Source organism: Leguminivora glycinivorella, chromosome 8, assembly GCF_023078275.1.
Source record: "Leguminivora glycinivorella isolate SPB_JAAS2020 chromosome 8, LegGlyc_1.1, whole genome shotgun sequence".
NCBI classification, from domain to species: domain Eukaryota; kingdom Metazoa; phylum Arthropoda; class Insecta; order Lepidoptera; family Tortricidae; genus Leguminivora; species Leguminivora glycinivorella.
Genome location: NC_062978.1, coordinates 26,585,098 through 26,604,048, shown reverse-complemented (window position 1 = coordinate 26,604,048; position 18,951 = coordinate 26,585,098). Strand labels below are relative to the sequence as shown.

At 37.4% G+C, this 18,951-nt stretch overlaps 1 protein-coding gene across 1 annotated transcript; it reads right to left on the bottom strand.

Annotated features, from left to right (window-relative positions):
• Positions 1-628: 628 nt before the first annotated feature.
• Positions 629-2,575, bottom strand: LOC125229076 (uncharacterized mitochondrial protein AtMg00820-like). Its single transcript, XM_048133853.1, has 2 exons — positions 2,097-2,575; positions 629-1,288 (listed from the first exon to the last, which is right to left on the bottom strand). The coding sequence occupies exons 1-2, from the start codon at positions 2,133-2,135 to the stop codon at positions 851-853; spliced, it is 477 nt and encodes a 158-aa protein (XP_047989810.1). The 5' UTR covers positions 2,136-2,575; the 3' UTR covers positions 629-850.
• Positions 2,576-18,951: the final 16,376 nt, after the last annotated feature.

Below are 18,951 nucleotides of genomic sequence, written 5' to 3'. Positions count from 1 at the left end.
TGTCTGAGTAATACTTGAACAGCCCCCAAATAATAATAATTCGTTCTCCGCTACGCCTCCTGTAAATATATGTAAACTATCCCATTTGGCCATTACCATCCACCGATTATTTCTGATCCAGTTATACTAGACTTATGACATAATCCTTTTTTTTTTAATAACTGGCACTCTTTTGGTCTTAAATGAAAGCTAGTGAAATTTTCTACATTTTTTTTTACAATTTATGTAATAGCCTGAGTTGTTTTGCTGATATCAGTCTCAAAATATGAGCAAAACGAATATTTTCATAGAAAGGGGAAAAATGCTCTTTTTTTGACACTTCATATCTCAAAAAATATTTGACGGACATTGATAAAAAAGATGTCAAACTGTTTGGAATTTAATGCGCTTTCAACATTACAAAGCAACTTTTGACCAAAAATGCATAGTTTTTTAATAAAACGGCAAAAACCAAAAAAGGTATGATTTTTTTACTTTTTTTTTTAAATTACGAAGTTAGCACACCATTTTTTTGCTTGCAAAATATAGTCCTATATTCCCCCAAGGACCCCAAATAACATACCAAAAATGCAGCTTTACATCACACTTTGTTTTTTTATTTCTCTTTTTGACCAGTGTAAGGTTCCAATTTACATTTTTGAAATCCTAGTTCACACAAACATTTTTCAACTCTTTCATACCAAGAACGAGATGATTGCTTTAAGCCATAAATAGCTTTATTAAGTTTAACTATCACCTTTTTCTTGTTAGCATCACAAGTAATATCTGGTTGATACATATAAATATCCTCTTTGAGGAAACCATTTAAAAATGCAGTTTTAACATCTAGATGTGTAACATCCAGATTCAATTATACAGACAAGGCAAACAACAGTCTTAAAGTGGAATGTCTGACCACAGGTGAGAAAGTTTCATCATAGTCTATACCTGGCTTCTGCGTGAAGCCTTTAGCCACTAAACGCGCTCTGTAACGCACACTTTTATCACTGTTCACTTTGATTTTAAAAACCCACTTACACTGCACTAAGGTTTTACCTGGAGGTAACTGTTCCACTGGCATCCAAGCCTGATTTTCTTCAAACGCTTGCAACTCATCCTGCATAGCCTCGATCCATTTATCCTTATCAGGTCTAGACAAGGCATCACGAACAGATACAGGATCAGTGATGTGGTCTGGATTCGATGAGGTGCACAAGTTGGTAAATCCATATCGCTCTGGTTGCCTCCGGACACGTTTGGTTACCACTTCCACTGGTTCTAGTTCAGGTTCCTCCTCTGACACCTCCTGCTGTAATGTAGTATCCAAGTCAGACATTGCATTGTCATAATTAGACTCTTCAGAAATGTTCAGATCAGAGTTATCAGGTTCACTCTTATTTATAACTGTCTCCTGTGTTTCGTCACAGGCAGTTTCCTGTTCCTGAGTGGTATCCCCAACTGAAACTGATACTCCGTCATCTGAGCACTTCTTTTCAATATCCTCATGTATATATACATCCCTACTTGTACTTATACATTTTTTTATGGGATCATAAATCCTATATCCCTTGACATTTTCTGGAAAACCAACTAGGATGCTTTGCTTTGACTTAGTGTCCCACTTAAGTCGCCTTTCCTTAGGTATATGAACCATAACCTGGCTGCCAAAAATCCGGACATGGCTCAAATCTGGCTTGGTATTAGTCCAAAGCTCAAAAGGTGTCTCGTTATCTAATCCTGATGCTACAGATCTATTTTTAAGGTAAACTGCAGTACTAGTAGCCTCTGCCCAAAACTTTTTATCTAAATTAGCATCAAATAACAAGCAGCGAGCTCGTTCCACCACCGTGCGAAGAGAACGTTCTGCCAGGCCATTCTGTTCTGAAGTGTAGGGATTAGACTTTTGATGCACTATACCGGCTTCCTTCAAATAAGTCTCAAACTCATTGCTACAGAACTCAAGTCCATTATCTGTCCTAAAATACTGGATTTTTCTACCTTTCTGATTTTCAACCATGGCTCTAAATTCTTTAAAACATTTAAATGATTCACTTTTAGCTTTCAGAAAGTATACAAATGCCATACGTGAGTAATCATCTATTAGAATTAGGAAATACCTTGATCCGCCAATTGAGGTTGTTTCCATAGGTCCACATACATCTGCATGCACTAATTCCAATAGCTGGCTGCTTCGTGTTCCTGTGTGATTAAATGGAAGACGGGCCTGCTTCCCTTGACAACACACAGTGCACGTATTCTTGCTGAAATTCGACTTCCCACTGTATGATATGCCATTGACAGCACCATCTCTCATCATATCGAGTGATTTCATATTCAAGTGTCCAGTTCTACGGTGCCACACTTCACTAGTTGCCGAGTTTGACGTAAACAAACAAAGTTTACTTTCGTCCATGATCAATCTGTATACACCGTCAATCAAGTCCGCCACGGCCACAAGTTCTCTGTTTTTATTGTAAACAAAGCAGTTTTTCTTCCCGAACCTGATTTCATTGTCATTCTTAATTAACTGGCTCACTGATATGAGATTCGTGCTAAGGTTAGGTACGCACAAAACATCTTTCAATGTCACTTCATATTTACATGGAAAAACCGGAGTCATCAAACATCTTCTGTAGCTTCGTCCACAGCTCTTTAGTTGTTTTTGCTTCCTTTATGTGAACATACAGCGATGGATCGATCGTTAAAATCAATTTAGCCTTTGCTTTTGCATCACTTGTGGCTGCTGATGTGTCGGGTTCAGTCTTTATTGAATCTCCCGTGCCTTCCAAAATCAACAAATTCTCCACTGCAAAAGCCCATTCCCGATAATTCTCACGTCCCTTCAACTTGGGAACGTTGGTCAGGAACGAATTTGACGTCATGATGTCGAATCACAAACCACTTTTAAAAAAAATTAACGTTCTGGCACTGATCTGATGCTAGCTACCTAAAACTAACTTTTTACTAGTCCCTAATGGGCATAACTGGGCCCATAACCTATTATAAAATAAAACAAGGTTTTATTTAATTCCGGAGCTATGAGCACACGCGTTTATTCAGTTAACCGTTAAACGGAAGAGGAAGTTACATACATGTCAAACATGTGTCAAAGACAATCAGTCTCTTAACTTATTTGATGTTACCATACAAGAATATACTTATTCTAACAATAATAATTGTTTTTTCGTGTTCATTAGTCATTCATCTACATAAAATTCAATGAAATTAGTAGCATTTTTGTAAGAACTGAGAAAAAATTAACTTTAATCGGTGTTTCTGGAGCTGGGTGATCCACTGAGTTACAAACTTACTAATGTATAAAAATAACAAAAAAGACGTATATATGTGAAATCTTTTATTAATATTAGAAATCAAAACAAAATGAACTTAAATTTTAAAAAGACAGTAGAATAAACACAAAAGAACCCTCTAAAAATCACTTTAACATATCCACTGAGTGACATTGTGGTCAAAAAACTTCAAAACTTTTTCGTAAAAACATAAACATCTGTAGAAAAATTAACTATAAACTCCTATTAAATGTAAAGAAGATGTTAAATTTATATAATATCATACTCACAGGTAGGTAAGGCTAACAAAATCTTATAAAAATTTAAATTTACATCTAAGAAAATGCTAGGACAATTTCTCAGTGGAACGTAACATAAAACTAAGGGTGCGATTAACATGGAGCTAATTTAACTACGTCAAACAATTAAGCAAACTGTTTTTTACGTGGATGTTAATATCTCAAATACAAAAATAAAAAATTAACTGAGCCCTTTTCAGAAAAAGTGTACATATTCAGTGTCTTCAAAATATTAACTTTTTGGACTCATTTTACGCCTCACGTATGAAAATTGAGGCCCTTAATTTAGTAATTTGTTTTCTTTGTATATTGCATCACATTCATGAAAATAATTAAATTTCCATATAAAAGAGTGACAATATTTTTTTTAATGTAATATGATATGAAAATATAAATGTGTACTTATAACGCGGCTTTATCGTTCCACTGAGTTACTTTTTCATCCACTGAGAAACAATATTTCTCAATGGAACGTAACGGTTACGCCTTTGAGAAACAAAATTCTGGTTGTAAATTAAATTATACAAACTCTTCCCATAAACGTTATATATTATTAAAATAGATAAACTAACTAGTAATATGAACAGGTAGTTTCTTAATAAAATATACAATATACCTTCGAAAACGTAGTCACTATGTGGAACTCAGAAACGGACCTCTAAAACACGCTCGAACAAATACTTCCTTCACGAGTTGTGGCGTGCGACTGACAACAAATAACCAATATGGCGCACACGGCAAGACATTATTATGTTGCCAGAATAAAAAATAACCTACCACTTTAGTAGTAAAATAAGTAAATATTGACGAAATTTCTCCGTAACTCAGTAGGATTTTCCACAGAGCTACTTTTTGTGGTTTATGTTTGAAATGATTTTTTAGTATTCTAAAACTATTTTTGATAGATAAAGCGTTGTTTAAATTAGAAATTAATGTACAAAGAAATATTTAAGTAAATAAAAACATATTGTTATGATACAAAAATAATATTTTAACGCCTATGAAACATAAGTACTTCATGGTAGGACATGGGAAAAGCAACACTTACACACTATTTAGTAAGCTCAAAACCAATACCCATATGTGCACAAAATTAAGAAAAACGAGTATATCTTAATTTGTGATTTATTATTTCCCATTTTTTTTCACACAACATATTTCTTGCTATTTTTGACACATTTTGGATACGAATTGAAATGATGTTTGTACCTAATTCTCTAGTAAATCGATTTTTTGTCTCTCCTGAAAAGTAGCTAAAATGCACATAGCGGAATTGGCAATCTCACCGACGATATATACGTATGTAATAAAATGTGTAATATATATTATATACTACGTATAATTGACAACGTTTCAAAATTTTCAGTGTCCATAAGTCGAAAACCATTTCGAGATATATTAATATTTTTTTTCCCCGTATTTTTAGAATTAAAAAAAAAATCTTAAAAAATAGTTTAATGGGGAAGTGACGTCAATAGCTGATTTAGAGCTGTCACTATAACAAAAAAACTTCCAGTTAGGAAGTCACTTGAGTTTGACAGTGACACTTGACAGTCAGACACACCGGACTGTTTAACTTTTTTTTTGGAAATGATTTTGTCGTTTTCTTAGGTGTATGAAACAACACATGTGAAGTCATAAAGCTGTGTCTTCTTAAGCTCTTTCTGCTCGATGTAGTAATAAGGGATTTTCTCATTAAAATAGCAGTTTTTGGAAAAATTAAAAAATACGTGTATCTTTTAGTATTGAGTTCTTTCAAACCAAACAATAAAAAGTAGTACTCAAAAATATGAAATGTTGTCAATTGTATATATACTGCTGGTCGGTTATGTGTCTGATGATTGCTTGACGTCATGGTGCAGCAGGTGACGGAGCTTTCATGCCAGGGCACATAGCTACAAAAATACTGTTGGTCGGTTGTGTGTCTGATGATTGCTCGACGTCATGTCGCAACAGGTGACGGAGCTTTCATGCCAGGGCCCACAGCTACAAAAATACTGTTGGTCGGTTGTGTGTCTGATGATTGCTCGACGTCATGTCGCAACAGGTGACGGAGCTTTCATGCCAGGGCCCACAGCTACAAAAATACTGTTGGTCGGTTGTGTGTCTGATGATTGCTCGACGTCATGTCGCAACAGGTGACGGAGCTTTCATGCCAGGGCCCACAGCTACAAAAATACTGTTGGTCGGTTGTGTGTCTGATGATTGCTCGACGTCATGTCGCAACAGGTGACGGAGCTTTCATGCCAGGGCCCACAGCTACAAAAAATGCTGGTCGGTCACAAGTCTGATGTTTGCCTGGCTTCACGGGCAGCAGGTGATGGGGCTTACATGACAAGGCTTGTGGCTACTTAGTGTTAGAGTTAGATTAAGATATATAATTATGTAAATACTTTTGTACTTCGAGATCGAAGTACTTGTCAGTATGGCCGTGTTGGATTTGCCATTATAATATTTAATAATTGTAACATTTTAAGGTACGTTTCTCTCAAACATTTAAATTTATGGCAATAATGTCGGTAGACAAAGAAACCGGGTCGGTCTGGCAAGTTTACCTGGACTGGTTATAAAAGGGACTGCTCGTCGGCGAGCAGTCACTTTTAGTTCTACCAGCGCCACGAACAGAGATAAGTACCTTAATCTGATTATATAATAATAATAATTGTCTGAATTAATTTATGAGATTATTTGAAGTACCTTAATCTGATTATTTAATAAATACCTGAATTAATTTATGAATTTATTCAATGAAAATTGTCTGAATTAATTTATGAAATGGATTAATGAAAATGTAATTAAAAAGTTAATGTTTTAGTGTTTCGTTATAAACAACTCTACAACGCTGTTTATGTCTGATTATTTAATAATAATTACCCGTATTTAACTATGAAAATTAATTAATGAAAACTACCTGAATAAATTGATGAAACTGACTAATGAAATTGTAATTAAAAATAAGCATATTTTACTATTTCATTATACGTAACTTAATAGTAACCATGTTTATGATAGCCCCGTGCGCAGCCGGGGCGGACCGCTAGTATATGTATACAATGTATACATTTTTAGATAGATGCCTTTAATGTAGTGTATGTCACGCTTGTGTAAATTAGGTTTTAATATAAATGCAATATTGGAGTAATCCACGGAAAAGAAGCTCTGGTTGTGTTTGAATGCAAGTTGTCTTAAGATTAATAGGTTTAAGAGGTTTTTCTGTCAGGAAGAGTTCAAAAATACTCATTAAACTTAATCAATTACTTACGTTGTAAGAGACTATTTAAATAACAAAAAAAACCTCGAAAGCGATTTCCCGTGGAACGCACAATATTAATTAAGTACAGTAGGTAGGTTCCTAAATACTCGAAGACAAAAAATAATGAAAGTTATAGTCTTCCTTAATTATAATAATAGGGAACTTGACTGTAGTTAAAATAAAATATTTTATACCATGCACGAAATAAAGCATCAGATAATTATGAGAAAAACATGGACAGCAGTTATTTTTAAATCCAATTTCTACTTAATAAGTCAGGTAGAAATATATAAAGTAACTGAGTAATTACAAGCTTTTGACATCATAACAAAATGATAGATGCCGAAGTCAAGTAAGTCCGCAATCAATATCAATAGTTCTACGATGAAGTCAGGTAACTTATCAATAATATCAATATTTCTACGCTGAAGTCAAGCAACTTCGCAATCAATATCAATATTTCAACTCTGAAGTCAAGTAACTTAGCCATCTAATATGAATTGCAAGTATCTTTCGCAAGATACTCGATTTCACAGATTACTCATATCATAAAGTAATAGTGTCCGATCCTCAGACCATGTAATACCAAAAAAAGCGGACAACCCGTCGCCGGCGGACGTGTCGCAGTCGTTAGCATGGAACGTAATACACCGTGTCTTTATTGAATTCCGTTAACTTCGGCATATAGTTAGGTCCATTATAAGAAACAGAATGGCATAGTTAGTTTTCTTAAATTTTTATTTTTTCTAAAAAAAACCTGCAATAGATGTTACTTCAATTTCTGATTGAGAAACGGGCTAAGTAAGTGTCAAAACTATGACATGTCAATCGCACATCGAACACACAAAGCCCGTTTCATAACAACAATTGATTTAACATCTATCACAGGTGTATGGTGTTTTTCAGAAAAAAATACGAATCAAAAAACCAAATAGGACAGTTAGTCCTATTTTGTTTCCTATAATGGACCTAACTATGTGCCGAAGTTAACAGAATTCAATAAAAACTCGCTAGTCGTTTTCATGTACAGTGAGCGGCCAAAGTGCATGGCGAATTTATCAATGAATTCACTCATAATTTCTCCATGCAACTTCGCAGCTCACTGTACACAGTCATGGAAATGCTGCATTGTGGAATAGGAGCGTTCATCTACAAGTGTGTGCGTTCAAGAACTTGCCACATACGTATTCAATTAAAATCGCCGGCATGTCCATAATAATGAAACAAAATTATGATAAGTAAAATTATGAGAAATGATCATTCGGAGCACAAATCGGTATAAACAATAATTTTATAACAAATAATTTTATATGAGCCAATATGGACCCTCCTATCTACTTCCTTACTGTATCTGTGGTCCGACCGATACATGTCATGTCCACTGTCTCTGTGCGGCTATTACCTAACGGCTCAGCCACGACATCGGTCTAAGCGCGACAGCGGCGAGCGGCGGCCATACATTGAAGCGAGACACAGAGATGGGACTTTTCATTCGCACGTATGGTCCCGCTCACCGCTGTCGCGCCTAGACCAAGCTCGTGGCTGGGCCGTAAGAGTGAGGACGCCTGGACTGCGGAATGCCTACCGAGGCTATTAAAACAAGCTAAAATTACGACATAATTAATGGAAGATGTTTTTTTAATTGGAATATGTACGTTATAGACCGAAGTTATTTTTTATCAATTTGTCAGAAATTTGTATAGTAAAATTTAGGATTACTTTGTTCTTACACGCTTTTTCTTGAAGATACATTCAACGGTTTTGTCAGAAATCGATAAAAACCGCATTTTCGGCTCTTTATGGGGGCAGTGGGGAGGGTTGATGAAAAATAACTTCGGCCTACAATGTACATGTCCCAATTTAAAAAAAAATCTTCCATTAGCCAAGATTTTCATACATAACATTCCAGGAGCAACGTACTATTTCCCGAAGGACACCTACAGTATTAGGGTTCTTTAAAAAATACACATTCGTAAAAAATGTCATTTGAATACTCTTGAATATTAATTTTAAGAGCTGAGACGAGATCCGCTTCGGTTGCGAAACCGATGTTAGCAAGTATTTTTAGCCCACGCACTAACCACTTAACTCAGGGTTAGTGGGCTGTTATCTGTCAAATTCAATATAAAATGGTGGGTTAACCCCGGTACAAGTGGCCCTTTAGTTCAAGAATAAATTCAAAATTTACAAAACTACTTTCAGACCGACTAAAAAACACCAACGGCAGTTTATGTGCCAAAAATGCTGCTACTGCCAAAATTAAATAAATTTTATAAGTGGTATATATGTCGCAGGGAAATGGCCAAAACAGAGATTTGATCAAATCTCTAAGGGATTTGATCAAATCACGCAGGATGTCAAAATGGCGAATCCATTTCATCATTTCTCTAGAAAATTTCAGTCATTTGACTAAATCCTGACTCTGTTTAGTGATATCACAAAATCGGCCAATAGACACGCCACGTTTTATCATTTCACTAGATTTGTTTAGGGATTTGATAAAATCCCTGAACCACGTCAGTAAGTTGACGAAACGAGCTTATAAAGTCAACTAGTTTTATCATTTCGCTAAGCAAGTTCAGTGAAAAGACAAAATGTTTTAATAAATATGAAAATAATTTAAAATGAAACATTTTTAGCTTTGTTTCTTCACTTATTCTATATAGCGAAATGATAAAACTAGTTGACTTTATAAGCTCGTTTCGTCAACTTACTGACGTGGTTCAGGGATTTTATCAAATCCTTAAACAAATCTAGTGAAATGACAAAACGTGGCGTGTCTGTTGGTCGATTTTGTGATTTCACTAAACAGAGTAAGGGATTTAGTCAAATGACTGAAATTTTCTAGAAAAATGATAAAATAGATTCGCCATTTTGACATCCTGCGTGATTTGATCATATCCCTTAGTGATTTGATGAAATCTCTGTTTTGGCCATTTCGCTGCGACATTATCTACTCATACTGAAGTATGATTTAATCTATGAGAAGGGGCTACCACACAGAATGATAAATGTGGCGAAAACCAACAAAACGAGAAATAAGTGTGGACATGTAGTTTCCGAGAGAGTGTTCAAATAAAATTGTGGTTTTCTATTACAGAGACGCTCATTATGCTTAAAACGCAATACACCGTGTTTTTATTGTTTTCCGTTAAAATCAACACGCAATTAGGTTGATCATCAGGAACCATCCTGTATAACGCTTTTTGTTACAAACGAAAAAAATAGTGTGAGAGGCCCTTAATCATAACATTAAAGTCATTGTCAAAAGTGTCAAAACAAATAACATTAGGAAGTAGTAAGGGATGCCACACACGTGTTCCGTAATTAAATTATTTATCTTAATAATTCGATAACCGTATAAGAGTTAAAAAAGGCTAGTTTCTTAGAGAAATTGATTGTATTTGAACTAAAGAATCTTCCCTTAAAGTTAACGGAATTCAATAAAAACAGGGTGTAGAGATGAAGTTCTAACATACATCACGCCTGTTTCCTAGAGAAGTGGGCAGTGATCACGGATTTCCATTTGCTACGATCCTGATAAACCACTTTTATAACGTATCTCATACACGCTCATTGGTCTAACATAAATTCGAAATTATTTTAGACAATGCACATTGTTCCTTTATATCTATGCTATAATTATTTGTGTTTCTGCTAATTTTAAAAAGGCTGATGAAAATTGTGACACATTTCATGTATTACTAATTTTATGTCTTTTTAGGGTTCCGTAGCTAACTAGGAACCCTTATAGTTTCGCCATGTCTGTCTGTCTGTCCGTCCGTCCGCGGATAATCTCAGTAACTGTTAGCACTAGAAAGCTGAAATTTGGTACCAATATGTATATCAATCACGCCAACAAAGTGCAAAAATAAAAAATAAAAAAAATGTTTTGTTAGGGTAAATGTAAAGTGAGGCTGATATTTTTTTTTCATTCCAACCCCAACGTGTGATATATTGTGGGATAGGTATTTAAAAATGAATAAGGGTTTACTAAGATCGTTTTTTGATAATATTAATATTTTCGGAAATAATCGCTCCTAAAGGAAAAAATAAATTAATAGTTTAAAAAACACTATAAAACACGCTTTTATAAATGCACGTAAAAGCCAAAAATAAATTATGGATCGTTCAAGTTGTCTCTATTTGTGAGCTGATGTTTAAAAACTATGTGCTTTTAATTATAATATTTGATTGTAAAAGCGTGGGGCGCTGGAACAGGAAATACTTTTTGTATAACTTGCTGATAAATCAAATTATGCTATGTTACGGGAAGGAGGTTACACAGATTGACGCGCTAACTGGAGTTGCAGCATGACTAGAGTAGGTTCTACATTAAACAGTCAAATCAATTAAAAGTCAGTGTTCAAAGTAGGTACCAGTTTGTCGAACTCAGACAAAATATGCGCTAGTAGCGAGGAGAGTCAACAGTCACCGACACTTAGAACGCCGCTTTTTTCCGGTATTCAAAGTACAAAAGGGGAAAGTGTCTACAGTGACAGGATGCAGAGTTCTTGTTCGTGGACGAGATATCTTTGGTTCTCTTTGGTAACCCTTAGGCGGCATATGTAAACGTTATGTTCTTATGCAACTTCATTCGCCAGGAAGTTCGGATTAGTATTTGTTTACAAGAAAGTCTTTCCTGTTCCAGCGCCCCACGCTTTTACAATCAAATATTATAATTAAAAGCACATAGTTTTTAAACATCAGCTCACAAATAGAGACAACTTGAACGATCCATAATTTATTTTTGGCTTTTACGTGCATTTATAAAAGCGTGTTTTATAGTGTTTTTTAAACTATTAATTTATTTTATATTTTTAGTCATTAATAATGAAATACTTTAAACATTTATTTATAAATTTATTTCAAGTAGTCGGATTTTACATGCCATTTGTGGCTTAACGTGTACTTATTGCTAATTGCTACTTAATAATAACTAGCGGCTACCTTCTTATTACGGTATTATCATAAAAATGTTTATACCTAGTAAGTTATCCGTTAAAGATAGACAATATAGACATGTGCCATCGCGGACTTTTTGAAGACATTAGAGAGACATACTTTCGCCATACATTGTTTTGAAGCTCTCAGCTAGTGGGATTTTGTTTGACTCGATTAGAAAATATTGTCACATTTCAACTAATTCAAACAAAATTTAAGTATTTCTTTTTTGCCGAGCCCCCCTTTATTTGCTCTTAAGGGTCACAAAAAACCCATTACCCAACTTATTTTAAATACAACGTTGATCTTTCTTTTATGCGGGGGGCTTCGCCCCCCGAGCCCCCCTTTTCGTTACTCTTAAGGGTCACAAGAAAACCCTAACCCAACTTATTTTAAATACTACGTTGATCTTTCTTTTATGCGGGGGGCTTCGCCCCCCGAGCCCTCCTTTTCGTTACTCTTAAGGGTCACAAGAAAACCCTAAATCAACTTATTCTAAATACAACTTTGATCTTTCTTTCATGCGGGGGGCTTCGCCCCCCGAGCTCCCCTTTGTTTGCTCTTAAAGGTCACAAGAAAACGCTAACCCAACTTATTTTAAATACAACGTTGATCTTTCTTTTATGCGGGGGGCTTCGCCCCCCGAGCCCCCCTTTGTTTGCTCTTAAAGGTCACAAGAAAACGCTAACCCAACTTATCTTAAATACTACGTTGATCTTTCTTTTATGCGGGGGCTTCGCCCCCGAGCCCCCTTTTCGTTACTCTTAAGGGTCACAAGAAAACCTTTTTTTTTTTTTTTTTTGATGACCCAGGGGGAATCCATTATGGATCCCACTGGCCCGGGAGAAGCCAGTGGGTATGTCCGACTCACACGGACTAAACCCCTGGGGCGTTCCGCCGCTCGCTGTTTGGACGGGGTTTCGGGCACTCGGTTGTAGGCCTCCGATACCCCGTCAGCGTTGCCCTTGCGGGGCCTTCTCGAAGGCTGCTTAGGCAGCTTACTGCGCTGAAGGCCCTCGGAACACGGGAGGGCCTTCCAGCTCGGAACCTCGTTTAGGCGGGTGATGGGACTCCCGATCCATCACCCGCAGGTTCCATGGGCGCCAGAAGAGTTCCGGCGCCCGGCGGTGGACATGGTCTTTGGTTCCACCGCTAACCAAGTCGGCCGCAAAGGATAGGGAGAACGGCGCACCGTAATACCGGCACTCCTCTTCCCTTGCGGCCCCACCAATGCCGCTACAGCGGAGCGGCCCCGCCAAGGTCGCAGAGGGTAGGGAGAGTGGCGCACCGCTATACCATCACGCCTCTCCCCCTGCGATCCCACCTCGGTCGCCGAGGACAGGGAGAACGGCTCACCGCAATACCGACACTCCTCTTCCTCGATGGTCCTCCGCCAATGCGTCACAAGCGGGCTTATGAAGCCCACTTGGAGCATCCTCCTCGGGCCAGCTCGCCCAGCAACAAGCCGGCCCTGGTTGCCTCTTCGCTTCACCGTGGGTGACCAAGCCACGGTTACTAAGCCCCTCCACCACGACAAGGTGAGCAACCTGCGGGGGGGTCACAAGAAAACCCTAACCCAACTTATTTTAAATACTACGTTGATCTATCTTTTATGCGGGGGGCTTCGCCCCCCGAGCCCTCCTTTTCGTTACTCTTAAGGGTCACAAGAAAACCCTAAACCAACTTATTTTAAATACAACGTTGATTTTTCTTTCATGCGGGGGGCTTCGCCCCCCGAGCCCCCCTTTGTTTGCTCTTAAAGGTCACAAGAAAACGCTAACCCAACTTATTTTAAATACAACGTTGATATTTCATTTATGCGGGGGGCTTCGCCCCCCGAGCCCCCCTTTGTTTGCTCTTAAAGGTCACAAGAAAACGCTAACCCAACTTATTTTAAATACTACGTTAATCTTTCTTTTATGTGGGGGCTTCGCCCCCGAGCCCCCTTTTCGTAACTCTTAAGGGTAAAACAAGAAAACCCTAACCCAACTTATTTTAAATACAACGTTTATCTTTCTTTTATGAGGGGGGCTTCGCCCCCCGAGCCCCCCTTTGTTTGCTCTTAAAGGTCACAAGAAAACGCTAACCCAACTTATCTTAAATACTACGTTGATCTTTCTTTCATGCGGGGGCTTCGCCCCCGAGCCCCCTTTTCGTTACTCTTAAGGGTCACAAGAAAACCCTAACCCAACTTATTTTAAATACTACGTTAATCTTTCTTTTATGGGGGCTTCGCCCCCGAGCCCCCTTTTCGTTCCTCTTAAGGGTAAAACAAGAAAACCCTAACCCAACTTATTTTAAATACAACGTTTATCTTTCTTTTATGCGGGGGCTTCGCCCCCCGAGCCCCCCTTTGTTTGCTTTTAAAGGTCACAAGAAAACGCTAACCCAACTTATCTTAAATACTACGTTGATCTTTCTTTCATGCGGGGGGCTTCGCCCCCCGAGCCCCCCTTTGTTTGCTCTTAAAGGTCACAAGAAAACGCTAACCCAACTTATTTTAAATACTACGTTGATCTTTCTTTCATGCTTCCCCCTCGAGCCCCCCCTTTTTCTGTTCTTATCTTCCGGCACCATCATCAGGTCTTGAAACCTAATCGTAGTCATAGTTCATTACAAGACTTTTCTAAGAAGCCCAAAAACAGCTGTGATACGATGTTCCATCATGTAGTTCCAGTTCATATTTTCCGGCTCCATCATCAGACCTTGAAACCTAATCGTAGTCAAAGTTCATTACAAGACTTTTCTAAGAAGCCCAGAAACAGCTATGATACGATGTTCCATCATGTAGTTCCAGCTCATATCTTCCGGCTCCATCATCAGAACTTGAAACCTAATTGTAGTCAAAGTTCATTACAAGACTTTCCTAAGAAGCCCAAAAACAGCTATGATACGATGTTCCATCATGTAGTTCCAGTTCATATCTTCCGGCTCCATCATCAGACCTTGAAACCTAATCGTAGTCAAAGTTCATTACAAGACTTTTCTAAGAAACCCAAAAACAGCTGTGATACGATGTTCCATCATGTAGTTCTAGTTCATATCTTTCGGCTTCATCATCAGACCTTGAAACCTAATTGTAGTCAAAGTTCATTGCAAGACTTTTCTAAGAAACCCAAAAACGGCTATGATACGATGTTCCATCATGTAGTTCCAGTTCATATCTTCCGACTCCATCATCAGATCAGCTCAACAGTACCATATTATTGTATTGTCATCGGAACTACATATAGCTGCCAATTTTCATTACGCTACGACTCCTGGAAGATGGTTAAATTAGCTTCCTCAGATTCCATTACATACATAGTTACATACACGACGACCTAATAAAAGCGTGTTAAAAAGTGCGTCCCCCCCCTCTAACTTTTGAACCATATGTTTAAAAAATATGAAAAAAATCACAAAAGTAGAACTTTATAAAGACTTTCTAGGAAAATTGTTTTGAACTTGATAAGTTCAGTAGTTTTTGTGAAAAATACGGAAAACTATGGAACCCTACACTGAGCGTGGCCCGGCACGCTCTTGGCCGGTTTTTTATTTCGAAACAATGGTGTTCCTGATCTTTGGGGGCCAATCCGTAGAAGCCCTTTTGACTCTTTAATTAAACGCAATAAAGACAAGTCATGACTTTTATATTCACCTCTTGTTTGTAGTATTCAAGTTTGAATGTCACTTTTGTCCTCACTCATCGCTGTCATTTCACATGACCAACAATTATCTACTTGTAACAAGTCAACCAGTTTGTTTAGTAAATACAATACATGTGTGTATTTGTTTTTGATTAAAGGAGCTACGCGGTTCGTATTCGTACTGTCGTTTGGTGTTCTCGCTTTTATTGCGAGGGATGTTCGGGTTATTTCAGTAGGTTCCAGCTCCTGTCCTGAACCAAAGAATTCCTGATCCTTTTTATATTAGAAAAAATGTATACCTATTAATTTATTTATACCTAAATCTTTGATAGATTTCATACCCTCCGTGCTTTGTCTATGAGTATGACTATTTATATCGTCACTACTTTGAAAAAATGTCGTCTCACACTGCTATTTAAAGTCTATAGGCATTCATACATACTCTATTTTTTCTTTCATTGACAAAAGAAGATACCTACAAGTTTTTTCAAAAATAGTTACGTCATATATGTATAGGTACCTACTACGTATATGGATGTATGATTGAAAGAGCAAATTATACTGAAGTGGCAGGAGCGAATGAGTAGGTAGCCAAGATGACACAAACATCCATTCCATCTGCAACGAGCGATAATCTAGTCTCTGTATAACACTTTCCTATTAATGCAACAAACAGTTATAATACTGACGTTTCATTCTCTGCCTACCTAGACAGCAAACGGTTGGCATCGTAGCTGGGCATCCAAATTAACATGGACTGTTGACAAATGTATAAAAAACTAATACAAAGAAAACGAAACATTTACGAGTTTTCAATTTATCCTATTACGGAATGACCCTAACTCACTTTTCAATAATTGTATCCAGGTTATTCAATTAGTGACACCTGCGAGATGGGCTTATGAGGTAATTGAGATGAACACAGGATTAATACCTATATTATCTTTGTCAGAGTATAAATACATATTTACCACGTTATAGTTAAAAAAAATTATTATGTCGGCACCTACTGTAAATTAATGACATTCAATTTAAACAGGTACCTTAAAAGTTACCTATATTTTTGCAACCTCATTGTTTCACCTAACAAGTTATTATTTCTTTTATTTATTTTAAGTATGGATAAGTAGACGTTTGACCACGATCACACCTGATGGTAAGTGATGATGCGGTCTACGGTGGAGCACGCTTACCTATGAGATACCTATTTACTCTTGCTTTAAAGAGACCTTATTGTTAGGTACCCAAGCAGTAAAATATTGAAATGTGAATCTTGAGAGTAATATCAATGAACGATGGTTTGAAAAAAAATTGTCACCAACTGAAACACAACGTTGTTAATTTTAAACTGTAACCAGAATTGATTCGGGTTAAACTTACGTTTATAATTATTTTGTAACGTTATGTTTTGATCGTTTCTATTGAGTTTCACGAGTAAGTGCCCTTTTCAGTTTTACCACAAAGGTTAGATCAACACAACACTTTTCACTGCACCAACTCAAAAAAAAACACTAATATAAAAATTCTGATGCTCATAATATCTGTATCAAAGCTGTAGTGTAGGTATAGATAAGTAGGTACTTAAAATTAATGGTATCATATTCAGGGGTCATGTAACCAACCCATTGTGTACCATATAAGGTAAGCCTTTGAAATTAGATATAGTTGTCACCCGATACCCGACACGTGTAGCCCCCCCAGGTAGAGGTGACTAATAGCATAAGTATATATACAAGATTATAACCCTAAAATAAAGCCAGTATATACTCGACCTCAGAGTGTTTCATTTGTCCCGAAGCTCCCCACATCGCATGGCGACCCTGCCAGTCCCATATTAAGAACGCGTGTTTACGGATCGGGTGGCTGGCGCCGCCGCCGCCGAGCCGCCACCAAATTAGGAAGATGGTGTAAAGTGACCAGTGGAATAATAACTTACAATTAATATGGGGAATCAAGGCAGTACTGCTCCAAGGCAACCGGCCGTCGGTCAAGTCTATACACAAATCGGGAAGACTAACCAAATCGACCTTGATACCAATTTTACCGGGGAAGTGTCGCGTATTGGGATATACCTGTGTATTGTGACTGTGGCAGCGCTGTTAATAGCCGTTGCTGTCTGCCTAAGACACCTGAATAGCTGTCTTAACAAGCGCATCGAACGTCGGGCCCAAGGTGAGCTGATTAGGGGTAGAGTCCAGGCAATTTAATGATGGAAGCATCCTTGAAAGAAATAACTAGCTACATGCGTCTCTACTGTCAAGCAAGAGAAATTCAATTTATGGAACCGCGACTCGAGTTACGAGACAACAGAGAAGTTGTAAAAGCATATATTGAAGGAAGAGTTGGGCATTACCTGTTCTGTCCTGAGAACCTGTCAAAAGAGACATACGTGCGTGCGTCCAACGACTTGGATGTGGACCTTGCGGATGGAACGAAAGCTATGGCCGTGGTTCAGCTGGTCTACGCAGGGAAAGAACTTTGGATCTACAGCGTCGAATGGGAACGTGATAGTGTGTTCATGAAGTGGTGAAAAGGAACATTAAAGTGATTAAGTGCGGCAGTGAAAAGTGAAAAGTGATTCCTGTAAGTTCAAGGACACCTGTAAGTTTAATTTTACTTGATTTATGTAGCATTAGATTATAAGTACAAAACTGAATTAATGGCCAATGCATTACAGCAATTACTTAAGCAAATAATTGAAATAAGAGTTTATTTGATAAAAGTAGGTCCTGGACGACGTAAAGGACAAATATTAGACAAAAAACGAGAGGAAGCCAATGAGTTACATGAAAAGTTTGTCACTTTTAAGGAGAAATTAAGCGAGCAAGTAACATTAGGGACCATTAGTGTAAATGTAGAATTAATTAATCAAATAAACGTAGATTTCTTAAAAATATATGACGAAATAATACAGTTGTGTACCGAACAAGATACAAACGAAGGAACCATGGCAACTTTTAATTTAAAAACAGCGTTAAGCTTATTGCCAGTAATGGATGGAGATGAAAGAGTAACTCGACAATTGATAGACAACATTGAGTATTATGCCTCTATGTTATCAGCCTCAGAATGTAAAATCAATTTGATCAACTTTGTATTAAAAAGCAGACTGTCGCAGACTGCTAAGCTTAAATTAGAAACTACATACACAACCCTCGATGCATTGTTAAAAGATATGAGATGCAAATTACTAGCACAAAAAGCAGCAACAGCAATCCAACAAAAATTGCAGCAATCAAGACAAAATAATTTAACAATCACTGATTATGGGCAAGAACTGATGCAATTGTTTGTTGATTTAACGATTTCGCAAGCGGCAGGCGATTCTAATAGTTTTAAAGTCTTAAAACCACTGAATGAAAAATACGCCATAAAAAGATTCGCTGACGGATTGCGAAACCGGAGACTCAGCACAATTATAGCGGCCAGGAATTTTGACTCCTTGAAAGATGCCGTGCAAGCAGCACTAGACGAGGAAGTAACGACAACATCAGGAGCAGAGGTAATAGGTATTGTTACAATATTTAATTTTATGTGGGGTTTCCTTTAGCTAACGC

What these genes read in the sequence shown, in the direction of transcription:
- LOC125229076 (XM_048133853.1), bottom strand. Translation starts at nt 2,135, where the DNA reads ATGTGGACCTATGGAAACAACCTCAATTGGCGGATCAAG. An exon ending in ACCTCAATTGGCGGATCAAG is followed by an intron (nt 1,289 to 2,096) that starts GTATTTCCTAAT and finishes ACTACATTACAG; the next exon opens with CAGGAGGTGTCAGAGGAGGA.